Source organism: Lissotriton helveticus, chromosome 9 (assembly GCF_964261635.1).
Source record: "Lissotriton helveticus chromosome 9, aLisHel1.1, whole genome shotgun sequence".
In the NCBI taxonomy this organism is placed as follows: Eukaryota; Metazoa; Chordata; class Amphibia; order Caudata; family Salamandridae; genus Lissotriton; species Lissotriton helveticus.
In genome coordinates this window covers 500,242,406-500,258,166 of record NC_136070.1, presented here as the reverse complement: position 1 = coordinate 500,258,166, position 15,761 = coordinate 500,242,406, and the positions used below count along the sequence as shown (strand labels likewise).

At 48.6% G+C, this 15,761-nt stretch overlaps 1 protein-coding gene across 3 annotated transcripts in view; it reads right to left on the bottom strand.

The window, feature by feature from the left end:
* SIX4 (SIX homeobox 4) overlaps window positions 1-1,131 on the bottom strand; it is a 136,756-nt gene extending 135,625 nt beyond the window's left edge. The window contains exon 1 of one of the 3 annotated variants that reach the window (XM_078660340.1): window positions 296-1,131. In XM_078660340.1, the coding sequence (XP_078516466.1) occupies window positions 296-1,131 (836 nt within the window). The remainder of the gene's footprint in view (window positions 1-295) is intronic. The other 2 variants (XM_078660341.1, XM_078660339.1) reach the window with 2 other exon arrangements.
* Window positions 1,132-15,761: the final 14,630 nt, after the last annotated feature.

Below are 15,761 nucleotides of genomic sequence, written 5' to 3'. Positions count from 1 at the left end.
CGTGTAGGGTGCCTCCCATCGGGGGCCTGTGTGAATGTGAGAACATGCAAGGTACAATAGGTAGGGACACGTGTACGATGAATATGTGACAGTATGCAGTGTATAGTAAATGCGGTATAATCTTTGTAAAGTGCGCATTCCACGGGGCAGTACCTACTTTAAGGTGGGGGTATAAAGGAGTGGTACTCTTTAATACGCATTGCCCGGGGTCTGTTAGTGTAAACATAGGGTGAGTGAGGTGTGTACTTGACTGGGGGTTGTTATGAAGGGGCGCGGCACGTCGCCGCCTGCTCACCTCTTGGAGTGCGCCTCGCCCGGGGTCCGGTCCCGCTGGCGCCGGTTCTTGAACCAGTTGCTGACCTGGGTGAGCGAGAGCCCGGTGAGGCTGGCCAGGCTGCGCTTGTCGGCGGGGGACGGGTAGCGGTTGGTGCGGTAGAGGTCCTTGAGCGCGGCGCGGGACTTCTCCTTGAAGCAGTACACCGTCTCCTCGCCGTCCCAGATGGTGCGGGGCAGCGGGAACTTCCTGCGCAGCCGGTACTTGTCCACGGCGCCCAGGGGTCTGCCCCGCGCCCGCTCCGCCTCGCTGTAGCGCGCCCGGTACCACAGGTCCTGCAGCAGCGGGTGGCTGGCGGCCGGGAAGGGGTGGCTCTCCAGCAGGCTGAAGAGCTCCGGGTATCGGCCCTGGTGGAAGGCCACCAGCGCCCGGGCCCGCAGCAGGCTCTCCCCGCCACGTAGCAGCTCCGCCGGGGGCAGCGAGCAGAGGAACCGGGCCAGGCGCTCCAGGTGGCCGCCCTGCTGCAGCGCCTCGCACACGCAGGCAATGTGCTCCGGGGAGAGGGATAGGATGCACGGCGGGGACCCCTGCGGGGGTCCCGGGAAGACGAGCCCGCCGCCAACCTCCGCCACCTCCTCCTGCTTGATCTCTCTGCCCGGGGAAGACATGTCCGCCGGTCGTGGATCAGGTTTCTGCGGGAACCATCCGATCTCTGCCCCCCCGAGTGTAAAGGGATCCTGCCCTCCCAGCGAGCCTGCCCCGCGCACCGTCCTGCACACCGACCCGGCCTGCGCCCGCCCCATTGGACGAGGGACACTGGAGGTGGGTCCTGAGCAGGCAAACCCCGCCGTTTCCATGAGAACCGTCAATCACAGACCGGAGCCGGCCATTGACAACACCTCCACCTGAGGGGAGTCTGGGATACCATGTGGCCACCGGGAAGGACAGCAGGTTAGACCTGCCTGCTCTGCCACACAACGGGACACAGCAAACAACAACTCTCTAAACTGAACAGACATTCTATCAAGTAGTCGGACAGAGTAGACAGCCACAATCAGGGGAGTAGCCAGAAAAAATAAGTTCCCCCACTTGAAATAACATCCTGAATACATATAGGCAAGCGAGTGACCCTATCTTCCTAAAGGGGCCTGTGGAAGTTAAGCTCCCCTCGAGAATAGTTTTTTAAAGTGGGGCCAATGGATGCATTCACACTTCACAGCACAATTTTAATAGAATTGGGGCAAAAAATAAGCCTTAATTTTTTTAGGGGCACTCATGTAATAATCCAGAACGAAAGGGTCTATATGAGTGTTTCCATCTCAGTTAAAAATGGTGCAAAACAATGTTTCTACAACAATATTTCAATGAAAAATTTGCTACAACTACCCATTGATTTGCAATTTGATTTAGACATATTTCCTCAGTGTTAAAACTCTCTACCCTCATTTATACCTGGCAGTTTCTCTCTCTATTAAAAAAATGGACCAACCACTATTTAGTGAAGTACCACAATCGTACCAACGCACTATCATCAAAGGACAGTATTAAGGTCCTCTACTTTAATCATATTTTCGACCTTAAAGAGGCCATCCAGTGTACACTATTTGTTTTTAAACCAGTTGTGCTGCTCTAACAATCACCCAAAATAGACCCTTTAGAACGTTGGTTTGTTTCAGAACTTCAGCTTGGGGTTTTAGATGTACTGAGGAAAAGTCAGCCCATAACACACCTGATGCCCAGGCTGCTGGCGCAGGACGCCTCTTAGTTCCCATCTTGAACAATTACCAAATAAAGAGACGGGCGCTGGGAGCAGGAAGACCAGAATAGAGTTTTATTTCTCATGAGGAGAGCCTGTCATTTCGGACACTCGCATAGTGTCTTCAGGAGGTGCTCTAACAAGTTCTCTGAGGCTTCGTCTTTTATGCACATGTTTATGATGCACAAACATTCCTTATTACAATAAAGACGCTTTGAAGTGGAAAAAGGCATGCTTGGAATCCCAGCTTCAGGCCTATTCCCATACCAGTCGCTCAGATGTCATCCTCCCCTCCTGAATGTAACAAGAGATTGTGACCTCTCAGCTGGACATTCCTACAGGGCACGAGGGCAGGAGGGGATGATCAGGTCAAAGGTTGGTCAGGTGATAAGGTCGGACACTTCGGTTGGTGTATCACGGTTTTGTTATGCTGGGCAGGGAAAAGGGGGATGTACATCCACGAGGCTTGGTCTTAGGACTTGGGACCGGGTCGAGAGGTCAAGCGCAGCCGGGGGGGGTTGTCAGCTGAGGGGAAGGGTGTTCCTGGGAGGAAATGGGGGGGTGTGGGTCAAGCAGGAGTGCTACTTCTAGAGCAGGTTCATAAAGGGGGTGGTGATGGACAGAGTATCTGAATTAAGCAGAACACTCCTACCCAGTCAAAAGATCAGGGCTTGATCCATCACCGTTTTTTAGCTCACTGCACCATCCCAGCTCAGAACCTGGCTATATGCAAATTAGTCTGTCCCTGGCCCAGTGCATCATGGGAACAGGGCAGACCAAACTACCAAGCCAATTCTTTGCTCATTGCACCATCAGGATTCAAGCAAGCCGGGCCGAAGACGGCTGTAATGCCAGAAACCGGTCCCCGGAAGCTTGTTTCCTTCCCAGTGTAAGAATTGGCTTTTGTAGTTTGGTTTGCCCTGTTCCCATCATGCACTGGGACAGGAACAGACTAATTTGCATATAGCCAGGTTCTGAAACTGGGATGGTGCAGTGAGTTAAAAAACGGTGTTGGATCTAGCCCTGATCTCTTGACTGGGTGAGAGTATTCTGCTTAATTCAGAGACTCTGTCCCTCACCACCCCTTGTTGTAAATAATTTTGTCCACCCTAAGCGTGGAAGGGTATACTCAGACATGAGTCCCTTGCTCATTGCACCATCAGGATTCAAGCAAGCCGGGCCGAAGACGGCTGTAATGCCAGAAACCGGTCCCCGGAAGCTTGTTTCCTTCCCAGTGTAAGAATTGGCTTTTGTAGTTTGGTTTGCCCTGTTCCCATCATGCACTGGGACAGGAACAGACTAATTTGCATATAGCCAGGTTCTGAAACTGGGATGGTGCAGTGAGCTTAAAAACGGTGTTGGATCTAGCCCTGATCTCTTGACTGGGTGAGAGTATTCTGCTTAATTCAGAGACTCTGTCCCTCACCACCCCTTGTTGTAAATAATTTTGTCCACCCTAAGCGTGGAAGGGTATACTCAGACATGAGTCCCTTGCTCATTGCACCATCAGGATTCAAGCAAGCCGGGCCGAAGACGGCTGTAATGCCAGAAACCGGTCCCCGGAAGCTTGTTTCCTTCCCAGTGTAAGAATTGGCTTTTGTAGTTTGGTTTGCCCTGTTCCCATCATGCACTGGGACAGGAACAGACTAATTTGCATATAGCCAGGTTCTAAAACTGGGATGGTGCAGTGAGCTAAAAAACGGTGTTGGATCTAGCCCTGATCTCTTGACTGGGTGAGAGTATTCTGCTTAATTCAGAGACTCTGTCCCTCACCACCCCTTGTTGTAAATAATTTTGTCCACCCTAAGCGTGGAAGGGTATACTCAGACATGAGTCCCTTGCTCATTGCACCATCAGGATTCAAGCAAGCCGGGCCGAAGACGGCTGTAATGCCAGAAACCGGTCCCCGGAAGCTTGTTTCCTTCCCAGTGTAAGAATTGGCTTTTGTAGTTTGGTTTGCCCTGTTCCCATCATGCACTGGGACAGGAACAGACTAATTTGCAAATAGCCAGGTTCTGAAACTGGGATGGTGCAGTGAGCTAAAAAACGGTGTTGGATCTAGCCCTGATCTCTTGACTGGGTGAGAGTATTCTGCTTAATTCAGAGACTCTGTCCCTCACCACCCCTTGTTGTAAATAATTTTGTCCACCCTAAGCGTGGAAGGGTATACTCAGACATGAGTCCCTTGCTCATTGCACCATCAGGATTCAAGCAAGCCGGGCCGAAGACGGCTGTAATGCCAGAAACCGGTCCCCGGAAGCTTGTTTCCTTCCCAGTGTAAGAATTGGCTTTTGTAGTTTGGTTTGCCCTGTTACCATCATGCACTGGGACAGGAACAGACTAATTTGCATATAGCCAGGTTCTGAAACTGGGATGGTGCAGTGAGCTAAAAAACGGTGTTGGATCTAGCCCTGATCTCTTGACTGGGTGAGAGTATTCTGCTTAATTCAGAGACTCTGTCCCTCACCACCCCTTGTTGTAAATAATTTTGTCCACCCTAAGCGTGGAAGGGTATACTCAGACATGAGTCCCTTGCTCATTGCACCATCAGGATTCAAGCAAGCCGGGCCGAAGACGGCTGTAATGCCAGAAACCGGTCCCCGGAAGCTTGTTTCCTTCCCAGTGTAAGAATTGGCTTTTGTAGTTTGGTTTGCCCTGTTCCCATCATGCACTGGGACAGGAACAGACTAATTTGCATATAGCCAGGTTCTGAAACTGGGATGGTGCAGTGAGCTAAAAAACGGTGTTGGATCTAGCCCTGATCTCTTGACTGGCTGAGAGTATTCTGCTTAATTCAGAGACTCTGTCCCTCACCACCCCTTGTTGTAAATAATTTTGTCCACCCTAAGCGTGGAAGGGTATACTCAGACATGAGTCCCTTGCTCATTGCACCATCAGGATTCAAGCAAGCCGGGCCGAAGACGGCTGTAATGCCAGAAACCGGTCCCCGGAAGCTTGTTTCCTTCCCAGTGTAAGAATTGGCTTTTGTAGTTTGGTTTGCCCTGTTCCCATCATGCACTGGGACAGGAACAGACTAATTTGCATATAGCCAGGTTCTGAAACTGGGATGGTGCAGTGAGCTAAAAAACGGTGTTGGATCTAGCCCTGATCTCTTGACTGGGTGAGAGTATTCTGCTTAATTCAGAGACTCTGTCCCTCACCACCCCTTGTTGTAAATAATTTTGTCCACCCTAAGCGTGGAAGGGTATACTCAGACATGAGTCCCTTGCTCATTGCACCATCAGGATTCAAGCAAGCGGGGCCGAAGACGGCTGTAATGCCAGAAACCGGTCCCCGGAAGCTTGTTTCCTTCCCAGTGTAAGAATTGGCTTTTGTAGTTTGGTTTGCCCTGTTCCCATCATGCACTGGGACAGGAACAGACTAATTTGCATATAGCCAGGTTCTGAAACTGGGATGGTGCAGTGAGCTAAAAAACGGTGTTGGATCTAGCCCTGATCTCTTGACTGGGTGAGAGTATTCTGCTTAATTCAGAGACTCTGTCCCTCACCACCCCTTGTTGTAAATAATTTTGTCCACCCTAAGCGTGGAAGGGTATACTCAGACATGAGTCCCTTGCTCATTGCACCATCAGGATTCAAGCAAGCCGGGCCGAAGACGGCTGTAATGCCAGAAACCGGTCCCCGGAAGCTTGTTTCCTTCCCAGTGTAAGAATTGGCTTTTGTAGTTTGGTTTGCCCTGTTCCCATCATGCACTGGGACAGGAACAGACTAATTTGCATATAGCCAGGTTCTGAAACTGGGATGGTGCAGTGAGCTAAAAAACGGTGTTGGATCTAGCCCTGATCTCTTGACTGGGTGAGAGTATTCTGCTTAATTCAGAGACTCTGTCCCTCACCACCCCTTGTTGTAAATAATTTTGTCCACCCTAAGCGTGGAAGGGTATACTCAGACATGAGTCCCTTGCTCATTGCACCATCAGGATTCAAGCAAGCCGGGCCGAAGACGGCTGTAATGCCAGAAACCGGTCCCCGGAAGCTTGTCTCCTTCCCAGTGTAAGAATTGGCTTTTGTAGTTTGGTTTGCCCTGTTCCCATCATGCACTGGGACAGGAACAGACTAATTTGCATATAGCCAGGTTCTGAAACTGGGATGGTGCAGTGAGCTAAAAAACGGTGTTGGATCTAGCCCTGATCTCTTGACTGGGTGAGAGTATTCTGCTTAATTCAGAGACTCTGTCCCTCACCACCCCTTGTTGTAAATAATTTTGTCCACCCTAAGCGTGGAAGGGTATACTCAGACATGAGTCCCTTGCTCATTACACCATCAGGATTCAAGCAAGCCGGGCCGAAGACGGCTGTAATGCCAGAAACCGGTCCCCGGAAGCTTGTTTCCTTCCCAGTGTAAGAATTGGCTTTTGTAGTTTGGTTTGCCCTGTTCCCATCATGCACTGGGACAGGAACAGACTAATTTGCATATAGCCAGGTTCTGAAACTGGGATGGTGCAGTGAGCTAAAAAACGGTGTTGGATCTAGCCCTGATCTCTTGACTGGGTGAGAGTATTCTGCTTAATTCAGAGACTCTGTCCCTCACCACCCCTTGTTGTAAATAATTTTGTCCACCCTAAGCGTGGAAGGGTATACTCAGACATGAGTCCCTTGCTCATTGCACCATCAGGATTCAAGCAAGCCGGGCCGAAGACGGCTGTAATGCCAGAAACCGGTCCCCGGAAGCTTGTTTCCTTCCCAGTGTAAGAATTGGCTTTTGTAGTTTGGTTTGCCCTGTTCCCATCATGCACTGGGACAGGAACAGACTAATTTGCATATAGCCAGGTTCTGAAACTGGGATGGTGCAGTGAGCTAAAAAACGGTGTTGGATCTAGCCCTGATCTCTTGACTGGGTGAGAGTATTCTGCTTAATTCAGAGACTCTGTCCCTCACCACCCCTTGTTGTAAATAACTTCTAGAGCAGGGTCACGCAGAGGGAGAGGGTCTTGTGGCCGTTGCATGAGCAGTGCGCGCGGGGAGGGGTGTCGGGGGTTTAGCAAACGGTCAGAGAGGCCATGGTGCCTAAAATAGCTGTCGTGTACATATGTGCATGGGTCTTATGCTGGCGGGATAACACAGTCAGTGTTTCGTAATTATTCGTTCTGCTTACAACAAGGGGTACAGTGAACACAAATGAACGCCGCTTATGTACACATACATTGCCATTTTCAACAGTCGCCGCTTTTTTACATAAGCAAGTTCAATTCTATATAGTCGATACGATAGGCAGAATGCAATACATGTTAATTTACATTTGTTGGGTTCTTCATACAAGTCTAGAGATCGATATTATACTTTAGTCGGGGTTAATCAAGAAAAACGTTCAGACACATTATAGAATCATGTTCTGACTTTCTCTCCGCTGACATCAAAATACAGTAGAAAGAGCTCTGATACCTTCGGGTCTTGTCAGTGCTATAAGAGACTTTTGGAAAACTAAATGCATGAGTGATCGATGAAACATTTTAGAAAGCAATGCAAAATGGCTGAGGGAGGAGTTCAAGTTGATACAAGCAATTTAGTCAAGGGGGTGAGTAGAAAGTTCAGGAAGGGGGGTTTTCGTCACAATGTCTTTTTTAACAGAGTCCGTCTTCTTTTGTTGGCCCTGTTGAGCACCGGCGGTGGAGCTATAGGTCCAGCTCGGATTCATCCTTACACGTTGCAGGGTGCGATCAGTCCTCTGCTGTTAGATCACAGTCCTGTTTCTTAACTGATTTTCTTAGGGGTGCCTCATGCTGGGCACCTGCGTGTCTTTCTTTTTCCGTGGCAAAACCTCATTCTATAGTCAAAAGTTATGCGAAAAGTGTGATGTTGTTGAATAATCAAGGGAAGAGAGGGCGGAGTGGGATCAGATCTTTGAGCACATCAAGGGACCAAAAGGAGCAAAAGATGACGAGCAGGCAGGCCCATCAGTCGGGCTCAAAAAGGGACGGGGACTTCAGGCACGAGTGGGTCAGCAAATCGAGGGCTTCAAGGCGGCCGTTTATTCCTTCATCTGCCGAGTTTGAGAGTGGTGCCTCGTCCCGCGTCTCGTTGCTCGGTGGCTCCACCTTTGGTCGCGGTCACACGTGCTTCATGATCTGTGGCCAGGCTGTGCGTCACGTCCAGCTCCTCTCCTCCGGTGATTGTATCTTTGAATGGGTACAAAACAAGTTTTTAGAAAAACTGGCAGGAGAAGACATTTATACATCTCAATTCCGTCCCCAATCCTATGTAGGTGGGAGATAAGTTCATCGGTCGCAGTCAGAAGTCATCACTTATGGAGTATGTAGGAGGGTATTACCATTGAATTCATAAACCTGTTTGGCGTTCATTCGTGACGTATGTGGAGAGAAATTGGACCTTTATACACAGTGTATTATATGAAACTCAAAATCGAGTCCTTATGTAGAGACTCGCCCTTCCCTTTAACCCAAGTATCGACAATCTTACATTTCCCTTCGGGGTCGGCTAACTCTTGCAAGCAGGGGCGTTATCATCATGAAGAAGGGGGAGGGGGCAGATGTTAAACATGCTTTTCTTGGGGAGCTACCGTTAATCAAGGTCATCAATTACGCTTCGAGGGTAGCTGACATGAAGCTGGGGTTAATCGGGGGAAACGGGGACGCTTTGGACAGGGAGCTGGGGTCAATCGGGAGAAGCGGGGGCGCTTTGGACATCCGCACTTAAGTGCAGAGGGGTGAAGTGATCGGTGCATTGGGAATTGCATTTCTAGCGAACTGGAAAACAGAAGGCCATTGACGTTATAGTCCCCCTATAAAAGGCCAGATATGGGGACATCCGTCGTCTTACCTGTCCTTTCCTTCATTACCAACTCGGGTTCTATCGTTTTGCAGAAAGGAGAGGTAGTAATATGGCAAGTCACAATCGTTTTTAGTTCCTGTCAATTTTGCCGAACACATTTGTGTTCGAGGAGACCCAATTAAGTTTTGTGCCGGGGGGGCACAACGTCACCATACAAGGAAAGAGGGAACAGGGGGCTTTTGGAGAGAGAGAGAGAGGAAGAGAGAGAGAGAGAGAGAGAGAAAGAGAGAGAGAGAGAGAGAGAGAGAGAGAGAGAGAGAGAGAGAGAGACCGCACTCTAAATGGTCCATTCAGTACACGTATGACATGGAGAGAGAAAGAGAGAGAGAGAGAGAGAGACGTGTACAATAATGGGTCATTCAGTGCGCGCACAACACAGAACAACAGGGGTTAAGTAATACGGAAACACAGGCAGAGGGATGACGTAGCTTCATACATTACGTACACACATACTCGGGTGAGGGAGACAGTATTATATACAAAAATCCAAGACAAGACATATAAGCGTTATTGGCCATAATGATCTCTTCCTGTATGCTGCGCATCCTTAGCATCCTACGCTCTTTTTACCCTTTTCTTTCCTTTTATTGTCGGCTGCCTTTACTGGTCTTTGTGGTTGTACACACTTACGCCTTTGGCAACCAGTCAAGAACTAACCTGGTCGGGCTAATGTGTTTCCAGGCTGAGGCAACAGTGGGTGTCAGTTGGGGGAACAATAGGGCAGCTTTGAGTTTCCGGTCCATGAGGGTGCGGAAAGGATGTAGTAATTTCTAAACACTGACAACATTCCTAGTCCTCCAAACGGAGGGTACTAGAGTAAACCTCACCTCAGAATATTCTTTAAACCTTTCCCTATTTAGTTAAGTGTAGAGTGCTTAATCATGAGTGCACATTATTTTTGGTTGTATTGTTCGGGGTGCGTAGGCACCATAATCGAACGCCTTTTTCCCGTCTCTTCGTTCGTTAGATCACCATTTTCTTTTTCGTATTTTTAATCGATGTTCCAAAGTGACCTGCAGAAAGAGGGAAAAAGAAGGGGGCGGGGGCAGCATTTAAAAACACATCAGCGCGCATAAACCCGAAAAGGCTTTTACTTACTACATACTCGGTCTATCTCCACGGAACGCAGTTCTTGCCAACTCGGCATTTAAGCCCAGATGAACCTTTTAGTGTGGGAGAGATGATTATCGGAAGCCGGTGGATAGCATAGGTCACCCAAGTGTGGTATTACGGACCGTATGTAGGGAGGCCAGGTGGCACTCCTTCGGGGCGACTTAGGGGCATTTTAGCACAATTTTCCTGATACAGGTAGCATATAAAGTATAGACTGAATTCCAGGGTCTTTTAGCGGTTGCTTTAGGCTGTACAAAAATGTGCAAAGTACATACAACAAAAACCTGGACCATTCATATTTGCAATATTTCTGCGTACTATACTTTTTAACCCTTAACTAATCGAGCTGAGCCATTTCACCTGTAATTCAGTTATATCGGAAACAGTGGTCAGTTATTCGAGACTTACCAATTCACACGTGACAACTACGTACGTTTTTCTCCAAAAATCTTTAATAAAAAATGTCGGTGCATAAATATGGGCCTACAACCCTGTGGGCCGGCCAAAACTGTACATGTGGGGGTACTTATTAGTGCAAAACCTAATGGAGTCGGTGGTCATTGAAAAAAGTGCGACAAGTGCAATAAAATCATATCGAAACTTCAGTGTGAGCGAGTATCATAAGTGTTGAAATTCGAACTTTCAATAGTCATGATGCGCCAAACTTAACAACAATTCATTGTCCGAATGTTCAACCAGCACCCATCTCACTTTAATTCAGTGTCCGAACACATAATCAGTACCCATCCCATATCAATTCATTGTTTTTGTTTTTTTAAAAACTGTATGCATATTTCATGACACCAAGGCTGAGCAATCGGGGTACAACAAGGAGTTGAAAGTTTCATTTGTACCAGCGCCATTTTGGGTGCGGCCAGGCAGATCCAGGCATAGTCAAAACCTCCACCAACTCGTGGTTGGCCCAGAACCTCTTTCGGCAGTCCAAAAAGTTCCGTTAAAGGGCAACAGAAAGGGATCGGCAGTATGAACCATCAGTCAAAAAAGGGGGGGGAAGGGAAGCAACATTTTTCTACCGGGTCATACTGCGTTTTCACCGGAACTGATCCGAACTGTAGTCTGCAGGATGTTAGTCATTCAAATTGAGGCTGGCGTCAGCATGGGAGCGCCGACGTCCCGCGGCTACATTTTCATCGTTCCGCGGGCAGTTATGGCAGTCATTCCCCATCGGGGGTATCTGCGGGGGTCGGGGACTCCCGCAGCTCCTATAGAATCTTCAAGGTCGAGGAGAACTTTTATGATGGTGGAGTCAACAAGCAACCGGGCCATTCCTTCATGCTGGGCCCGCTCTTGCAAGGTCGACCGCCATTTTGAGAGTTCGGCAGCTACCGGCAATCGTGGGGTCAAATGAGCAGACGGGCTCCAACCTGTCGGGCGAGGCGTCGCAGCATCGCCACAGTGGACGAACCCTTTGCCGGGTGCGTGGAGCGTCGCTGCACCGTAAGAGTGGACGAACCCTTTGCCGGGTGCGTGGAGCGTCGCTGCACCGTAAGAGTGGACGAACCCTTTGCCGGGTGCGAGGAGCGTTGGGGGTGCAGCTGGGGAGCCTTCACCTGGGGAGGTGGGAGAGGCTCGTTCGCGCCGCCTCTCCCTCCCGGTGCACCCCACGGCGTCTTGCTTGACATTTGTTATGGCTGGACCAGGCGATGAGGACGAGGGGGGGGTCGGAGGCATGTGCAAGACATCCCCCCCCCCAGTGTCGTCGCAGCCATTATTGAAGAAGTGGGGACGCCTGGCACGTTTCGGGCCGGGCCTACAGCCGATGGCGTCCGGACGCTTCTTCGCCCTGGCCCCAGGAACGGGTCCCTTGGTTCATCCGGGGACAGGCCTTGGCGCATGGTGCCGCCTTCGGGCTAGTCGCGTAGTGGTCCTTCCACCCCACCGCCCCTGACGGTTTTTGTAGACTTTAAAACGCCCAAAAACTACTAGAAAGTAGCCCAAAGTAGCCCAACATAGCTACTTTGGGGAAGGAAGGGCTGGAACGGCGTCAGGCAGACGGCGAAATGCATTGTGGGTTTCGTTTGTCGTTGCAGCAGTTTGTCATGTAAATAGTTGCTTAAATGTTTTTTTTTTGTTTGTTAAAAAATAAAACGTGTTCACCTGTTACTTCGCTAGAGTGTTATATATTTTTCTATTATTCGCCTAAGTTTTGTCGTTAATTGGGCGGGTTGGGTGGTGGAGCCAAGCTGTCTCGAAGTCATAGCGTTGAGTTCGGCTTTCCTCACCAGTTTCATATTTCCTGAGGGGTTGTACCCTATGTTTCTATTTCAGCGAGGTTGAAAAGAGATCTCATCAGCGGCCTACTGATTTCACTCTATTCCTTTTCTTTTCCCTAACGATTTTTATATATATATTTTTCTCTTTTATTTGCTAGCACGATACAGCGGCTAATCCGCATTTTTATATTTGTCCTTTTGTATTAGGGGTACCCTCCTGGCCGAGCCAGATGACCTACCTCCAATAAATGGTCCGGGTGAAACTGGTTTACCAATCAGTGGGGAGTAGATAGGCATGACAGATTACAACGGGGGACAAAGGTCCGCATTACCTATCCTTCACTATCTGCAAAGGGAGGCAGAATATTCCTATTCTTCCCCGTTTGTAGACAGGGAATATCTCAAAGAGCAATAATCGATAAAAACCGATAACAAACAATCAATGGGGAGAAAGATAGGCATGACGGATTACAACGGGGACAAAAGTCTGCATTACCTACCCTTCACTATCTGCAAAGGGAGACAGAATATTCCTATTCTTCCCCGTTTGTAGACAGCGAATGTCTCAAAGAGCAACAGAGCAACCAATCAATCAGTGGGGAGAAAAATAGGCATGACGGATTACAACGGGGGACAAAAGTCCGCATTACCTATCCTTCACTATTTGCAAAGAGAGAGGAACGTTCCTATTCGTCGATGTTTGCAAACAGAGAATGTCTCCAAGAGAACCAATACTTCAAGTAGCAACCGAGGCTAAATGAACCAATCAATGAACAATACCAGTATTTTAAATACTGATTTCAAAACAATCAATCAATCAATCAATCAGATGGATAAAGCCATCCTACCAATCGGACGTAAAGACGTCCTACTTAACCTTACCCGGACCAGACCATGTGGGCAATTCTTCGCCTTCCTTTCTCCAGCGCCCCATCGTTCTCTTTCTCCATGTTTTTACCGCAGCATTCCTGTGGGATTCCAGTCAGGACAGTAGGTCACTTGAGAGAGGTCCGTTCAGAATCGGTGAAGTTCATTCAATCGGCAGCCGGACGAGGGCCCTCTCAAGGCAGGTATACTCCAATCGTTTAGATGTTCACCCCATCGTCTGGACCTCTCTTACCGGACCTTATGTCGCTGATGGACCCCGCGTTGGGGCGCCAATTGAGGAAAAGTCAGCCCATAACACACCTGATGCCCAGGCTGCTGGCGCAGGACGCCTCTTAGTTCCCATCTTGAACAATTACCAAATAAAGAGACGGGCGCTGGAAGCAGAAAGACCAGAATAGAGTTTTATTTCTCATGAGGAGAGCCTGTCATTTCGGACACTCGCATAGTGTCTTCAGGAGGTGCTCTAACAAGTTCTCTGAGGCTTCGTCTTTTATACACATGTTTATGATGCACAAACATTCCTTATTACAATAAAGACGCTTTGAAGTGGAAAAAGGCATGCTTGGAATCCCAGCTTCAGGCCTATTCCCATACCAGTCGCTCAGATGTCATCCTCCCCTCCTGAATGTAACAAGAGATTGTGACCTCTCAGCTGGACATTCCTACAGGGCACGAGGGCAGGAGGGGATGATCAGGTCAAAGGTTGGTCAGGTGATAAGGTCGGACACTTCGGTTGGTGTATCACGGTTTTGTTATGCTGGGCAGGGAAAAGAGGGATGTACATCCACGAGGCTTGGTCTTAGGACTTGGGACCGGGTCGAGAGGTCAAGCGCAGCGGGGGGGGGGGTTGTCAGCTGAGGGGAAGGGTGTTCCTGGGAGGAAATGGGGGGGTGTGGGTCAAGCAGGAGTGCTACTTCTAGAGCAGGGTCACGCAGAGGGAGAGGGTCTTGTGGCCGTTGCATGAGCAGTGCACGCGGGGAGGGGTGTCGGGGGTTTAGCAAACGGTCAGAGAGGCCATGGTGCCTAAAATAGCTGTCGTGTACATATGTGTATGGGTCTTATGCTGGCGGGATAACACAGTCATTGTTTCGTAATTATTCGTTCTGCTTACAACAAGGGGTACAGTGAACACAAATGAACGCCGCTTATGTACACATACATTGCCATTTTCAACAGTACTGTGACATAATTCCCCAGGTCGCCTTTTCAATTCAAGCTGAGCATTTCGTTCCTTCTGGTAGCTCACGGCCAAGGATAATACTTTCCTTGGTATTCTGTGGAGAGGGGAGCTAAGGTATAAGTTAAATAGAATGAAATGACAAGACTGCCTTCCTTGTATTCTTCCAGTGACAGTGAACGTCCTAAGGTTCCTTACTGCACAAGTCTAACTGTGAAGCCATATGACCACAGTGCTGTAGAAACTTTGCACTCGCGGTACCATATATAGATAGCATGACATAAGTGGTTGATTCTCCCTCCTCACAGACCCAAGAAAAGGAAATAATTCCTACAGCTGACCATTGTGGCTGGGCTGCTGCTTACACTACTGACTGCGGTTATCAGGGCTGGTTTGTGTTCTCAGTCCGGCCCTGGTAGCAAGGCGCTATATAAATCAGCTGAATTGAATTGAAAGTTTCCCAGTCCCATGTGTAAGCCACACTTCAAGTCCAGGCAATTTCTTTGCATTCTGGGATTTGTAGTTCTGATCATCCAATTATAAATATAGAACTTTAAATGCCAGTATGTAAAGATAAACCATGGACTGGACAAGGTACTCACAATTGGTCTGGGAAACATGAGAGCTCTGGAGATAGTCGCAGAAAATAGGCAACAGAAAAAGGTTGAGGGAGAAATATAATTATGAGATAGGATTACCATTCTTTAACAAGTACAAATACCTGTTCCTATGTGGGCACTAAAATGAGCTGCTTAGGTAGCAGGAGTACCTGGAACTAAGAAATACCCGGTGCATTTAATTGTTTAGAACAGATTCATCATCTGGCGAATAGCCACAGAGCAACCTCCTGAAAGCTTTACACTGGAATCACAGCTTTACACTGGGATCACCTGTAGCAATGTAAATACAAAGGTAGAGCTAAGAATAACCCTGAAGAGGCCTGGCTACATATTGGGTGACTTCTCACCCAGCGCTGCCACATGCTAATAGCATCTAAATATTGTTCTGGTATTTCTACTTAAAAGAGAAAAGGAAGAAGATATGGCCTAATGGCCAGAGCTCTGTCTTTGGAGCCGAGAAACCAGGTTTAAGCCGCTGTGCCTAAAAGAAGAAAAAATTAAACCTGACCTTGTTTAATTTAATCTGATGTAGAGCACTCCAGAGCACTCTGGGCAGAGTTTGTGTTCTATAAAACGGCAAAAAAACTGAAAGTCTGTGACAAATGGTTGTTATCGTCTGAGCCTCTTCGCACTGAGTGACTGAGGCTGCAGCGAGCAGAAAGGCATCTCTATGTCATTACGCTCTGCACCACATGCTCTTGGAAATGCCCTCGGGAGTTGTGGTCTGAAAAAGGCCAATTACCAGCAAGTAGAATAGGCCTGTGGACTGCAATCCCCATGATGCCGCTGTGCATTAACGTACACAGTTTACAAGCAATCTGACCAAGTGCTGTCTATCAGTGTAAACTCCGACAAGACAAGTAAAAGTGGGTTTGCTGCCCACTGTTCTCAA